This window comes from Aegilops tauschii, chromosome 7 (genome assembly GCF_002575655.3).
Source record: "Aegilops tauschii subsp. strangulata cultivar AL8/78 chromosome 7, Aet v6.0, whole genome shotgun sequence".
Lineage (NCBI taxonomy): Eukaryota > Viridiplantae > Streptophyta > Magnoliopsida > Poales > Poaceae > Aegilops > Aegilops tauschii.
Window position 1 is genome coordinate 579980431 of NC_053041.3, and position 3159 is coordinate 579983589.

The window sequence follows — 3159 nt, forward strand, 5'->3', positions numbered from 1 at the left end:
ACGACATCAATGTCGGTTGTTGCGGCTCTAGACCGGCATGAATGCGGCGCCGGAAGCGGTGCATCTGTTGGAGAGAAAGCACGGAGGAGGCGGGAGAGGGTTTTCGGTGGGTCAGGGTTGTCGGACGCGCGTGTGGGAGCGGTTCAGATGCCCGCAAAGTCTCCTTGGTTCGCTTCCGGTTTGTGGAAAAAGGACGTCCGAACCGGTCCGTGGACAGATATGGGGACTGCGATGGATGGCAAAACACGTCCGTACGGTGCGGTCCACACGGATACGGACGATTTAGGGTCCATATTAGAGATGCTCTAATACCCGCAGTGCCATATGGTGGGCTTTTGTTGTCCTCTCTAAATATACAAAATGATCTTACTGCGACAACAGACATAAATGTATTTTAGTGTCTGCGATCCAGTGTCCACGGTAGTCAAGCCTCTCGTTTGCCACACATGTAATTTACGAGTTTTTTAAGTTCACTTGTAATTTACCTTCAATAGTACAATTTGTAGCGTTTTTTTTTGTTCCAGTGATGTCTTTTTTGTTTTGTTCACAACGATCTTCTTTTGGGCGCTGCTGTCAAACAATATGTTCGAAGCTCATTCCATTCACAGTTCTATTGTATTTCTTCTGTTTCTTTTTCCTCAGCAAATAATAACCATGAGTACAACCGGTAAAGATATGGCAACACCAGTTGTGTATTGAAAGGAAATTGCTCTAAAACAAGTGGTGATATATAGTACCACCAGATCATACAATAACATTACACGATGGCAACAAAACAGAATAGTACTAATTAGGACAACTGCCGACAGCTTGAAAACGATATGTAGCTGGTACAAGTAAAACTTAATTTGGGACAATAGTATTAGCTATTGCCACTGATTATTTCTCCTCACTGCAACACTCATACTTCCATGACAACAATTCAAGGCACACACTTGAGTATGTTAGCCAGGAAGGAAGGAGTGTAGCAAGCACCGCTCTGGCAGCCGGTACCACAATAATCCTTGCCAAGCCCACAAGACCCATACTGGCTGCAACAATAGTTGTTGGTGCATCGTGCACCATTAGCCTTATTGCCACACGGCTTGTCCGTGCTGCAGGCGCCATTTTGGCAGCGAGCACCGCAGAACTCCGGTCCTAAGCCACAATAACCATATTGGCTGCAGCAAAGGTTATTGGGGCATTGCTTACCATTGGCCAGGTGGCCACACTTGAGGTCAGCCCAGCAAGGACCGCTCTGGCAGCCGCGGCTGCCACTGCAGTATTCACTGCCATAGCCACAACGACCGCCCGAGCTACAACAATGGTTGTTAGGGCACAATGCACCACCGGCCTGCGCACCGCAGATCTTGTTGTCGTAGCAGGCGCCGCTCTGGCAGCCGGCGGCAGCGCTGCAGTAGTCGACGCCCAGGCCGCAGTACCCATCCTTGCTGCAACAGAGGTTGTTGGGGCACTCCATGCCGTCGGCCTGCTTGCCGCAGCGCTTCTCACAGTACTGCAGCTGGGCGTGGGTGGTCACCATCGCAAAGGCAAGTGCAAGTGCGCACAAAAAGAGGCCCTTCATCGCTAGGGTTCTTCCTGGATATGTGCTTTAGTGGATGTGCTGAGCAGGTGGTGACGAAAATGCGAAATGCAAGGCTCCATTATATAGGAAGTCCAAGTCGTTCGGTGATACCTCGCCATGTGCCTGGGAAGATCTATGCATGTGTTACCAACGGAAAATATGATCTGATAATTAATGCGCGCATGTGAAGTGATCTGCTTAAAAAGATCATATATGATACGATCTGTTTTCGGGAGCTGGGATGAGATCTTATCTTTCCCAGCAAACGATGCTTTGACCTCATAAGCTCTAAAATTGAGAACTTATAAAGTACATTTATATTATCTACATGGTTTTATCAGCATCTGATACTCACTGTGTCGATGAGGCAGGTTACTGCAGCAATGAACGCAGAAACCGGTCACCAAATCTCTCCACATGCTCGTTTCATTCTCCACATAAATTAAAGATTGATTCATGCAATTCATGAAGGTTGTGTCTTGTGTGCAGTCCAATTATCTCAAGAAAGTACTTCACTTTGCCTGCTTGTGAATCCCAATGTCTATTCGAACTGTAAAAACTTTAAAGGCTTTGAGAATTTCTAATTGCGCTTAACTATATAGTTTCTTAAAAGAGGGTAACCTCCGACCTCTACATCGAGCTCCGACCTCTACATCGAGCTATGCACACCGTTATATATCGTTTATTATTTAAAATCCAGCAACCGTACAACATCGACCCGGGAAAAACCCGAGGCCGCATGCCTCGCAACAGTATCTCCACCAGACAACCATTAACAGTATGATAAAAGATAAAAACAAAACGGAAAATATACACAACGCTAAGCCTTTAAGAAGAAATCGTCGTACATACACCGATGATGATGAGTCCAACCCAAAGTCAATCTCGGGATTTTCATCCCCAAAGTCAAGCTTCAATCCACCATTTTCAGCAAAGGCACAACGCAAGCACGAGATGACATAGTCTTATTGGAGATCTAGTGCACTAGAGTGTGCATGCTCATTGTTGAAGCCACCTCTACCATCAACACTTGTCCATCTACTAACACCTTGCTAGGCAGATACCGCACAAAGAGATGCCAAAAGACAAAGACGTCCCACACCGTCTTGCCTCCGGTCAGTGTCGCACCACCCTCAATCCAGCAGCAACACGCAAAACATGACGCCTTCACCAGAGCCATCATGCATCACATGCCGAGAGCAGGCATGACTTGACGTCTCCACATGAGACATCATGCATAGCACCCGCTGGCGACAAGCATGTCTGGATGCCTCCGAAATATATGCATGTGTCACCCGCCGAGCCGTACCAGACCCAATCACTTGGTGGAGGGTGCGTCCCATACCCCGCCAGCCTCAGCGAGGCTAGCACCACCTCGAGACCTAGCCTTCGCATCGTCTAAGAATATGGAGGCCGCCACCACCGAAGATCCAGGGTCGCAGCCCCAAGAACCAAACTCATGTGCCATCAATGCATGACGTCGCAGCGAGCAGATCTCGCACTAGAGCCAACGACATCCATCCCATCCACCAGGCCGTCATGTGACTACCAGGCCAACGGAGCCAGCAAGGCCGTCGGCCAGCAGATCCACGTTG

At 48.4% G+C, this 3159-nt stretch overlaps 1 protein-coding gene across 1 annotated transcript; it reads right to left on the reverse strand.

The window, feature by feature from the left end:
- Positions 1 to 674: 674 nt before the first annotated feature.
- Positions 675 to 1610, reverse strand: LOC109766489 (uncharacterized). The gene has a single exon (XM_020325269.4). The coding sequence runs from the start codon at positions 1562 to 1564 to the stop codon at positions 923 to 925; it is 642 nt and encodes a 213-aa protein (XP_020180858.1). The 5' UTR covers positions 1565 to 1610; the 3' UTR covers positions 675 to 922.
- Between the last annotated feature and the right edge of the window lie 1549 nt (positions 1611 to 3159).

Excerpts from the sequence above, each read along its gene's own strand:
- LOC109766489 (XM_020325269.4), bottom strand. The coding sequence starts at position 1,564 with ATGAAGGGCCTCTTTTTGTGCGCACTTGCACTTGCCTTTGCGATGGTG.